The 1352-nt window shown below is 52.7% G+C and overlaps 1 protein-coding gene across 1 annotated transcript in view; it reads right to left on the bottom strand.

Moving 5' to 3' along the window:
• Positions 1-908: 908 nt before the first annotated feature.
• The window catches only part of LOC104270542 (ubiquitin carboxyl-terminal hydrolase CYLD-like), a gene marked incomplete at its 5' end in the record, with an annotated part of 7624 nt that continues 7180 nt past the window's right edge, over positions 909-1352 (bottom strand). Inside the window, one exon of the mRNA XM_009864936.1 lies at positions 909-1093. Coding sequence (XP_009863238.1) covers positions 909-1093 — 185 coding nt within the window. The remainder of the gene's footprint in view (positions 1094-1352) is intronic.

Genomic DNA, 1352 nt, shown 5'->3' with positions numbered 1-1352 from the left:
AACAAGCAGGGCAGAAAATCCAAGAGTGCTCATTTTTTTTGGCCATTTTCATCCTCAGAACTCTCTTACCAAGACCAAACCGCTCAGCAAAGACATCACTTTGGGCACAGAGTCTCGGAAGCGGATGCAAAGATGGGAGAGTAAGAGCTAAAAGGGAGGTTAAAACACCCGGTCATGTAGCGCCAGCAAAGACTTCGCCAAAAAGAAGAAGCGCAATGAGCTCGAGCCCTTGTCTGCTCCATCTTTCTTCCAGTTTTGTTCTTAGAAAAAGAAAAAATACTTATTTTTAAAGCGGATTTGCAGCCCAAAAATGTCCAATCTTGTGGTTGGAAAGAAGGGACGGTGGGTAAAAGTGCCAGAGGATTAGTGCTGGGTAAGGAAAGTGCAGACAGTTGTGAGACCTCACCCAAAACCCTCGTCCTGACTCATCTCTTAACCCCACGGGCACATCTCGCGCCTCCCGGTTTTCTCTCTTCCCACAAAGGGCGACGCCCGGCTTTTCTTGCGCTCTTTGCAAACCTGAGGATCACTGCTCCCCTGTTTTGGTTTAGATGCTGGCCCTCAGCTTTGGGTGGAAGGTGGGGGAGCAAGAAAAGGACGTTGGGGAAGGACTCGGAGGGAGGGCAGAGCACCTGGGGTGGGGAAGGGGGGTGGAAAAGGGAAGGCAGGAAATGAGAATGAATTGGAGCGTGGAAATTTTCCGGTGGAAATCCAAACTCTCACTCAGTAAGGCCAGAAGCAGGATTTAACAAACCCAGATGTGGAGAGCTCGAGATGAGATGCTGGAAGAGGTAAGATGAGGCGGAAGCGGGTGCTTGGTCCACCCAGACTTGGCTGCTTTCGCTGCGTTGGATCCCAGCTCCCGTTTCTGACGTGTCGCCGCTCCTCTGCATCAGCCCGAGGTGGTGTCACTTGTAGAGTGCCATCTTCTTGCTCTGGTACATGTACATGTAGGCGTCGCAGAAGAGGCGTTTGGCCACTCCGTCCATGTCCCGAGGCTGCTCCAGGGCCAGCACAGCCAGCGGCAAGTCCAGGTATTTGGCAACTTCAGGGCACAGCGTTACGGCAGGAATGTTGAAACCGTTTTCATCCCCTAACCCAGAAAAAGAAAAAAAGGAGAAAAGTCCAAACCACTCGCCCAGAGATGAGTACCTACAGCTCAAGGAGACACCGTCACACTCGACAGCGACGCAGCAGCTCAGCCGACAGAGCTGGAGGCCAACGACGAAGCGGGGAAGGTTGGAGAACACCAACAAAGTGAGGAAGGAGCAGGAGGAAGGTCCTTGCCCACGTGGTGGCCAGTCCCTTGTCTGAAGGCAGCAAGAAGACGAAAGCCCTGGGAGCAACAAAGC

Source organism: Apaloderma vittatum, unplaced genomic scaffold (assembly GCF_000703405.1).
Source record: "Apaloderma vittatum isolate BGI_N311 unplaced genomic scaffold, ASM70340v1 scaffold11912, whole genome shotgun sequence".
NCBI lineage: Eukaryota > Metazoa > Chordata > Aves > Trogoniformes > Trogonidae > Apaloderma > Apaloderma vittatum.
The sequence above is the reverse complement of the archived record's forward strand: the minus strand, read 5'-3'. Positions and strand labels throughout refer to the sequence as shown.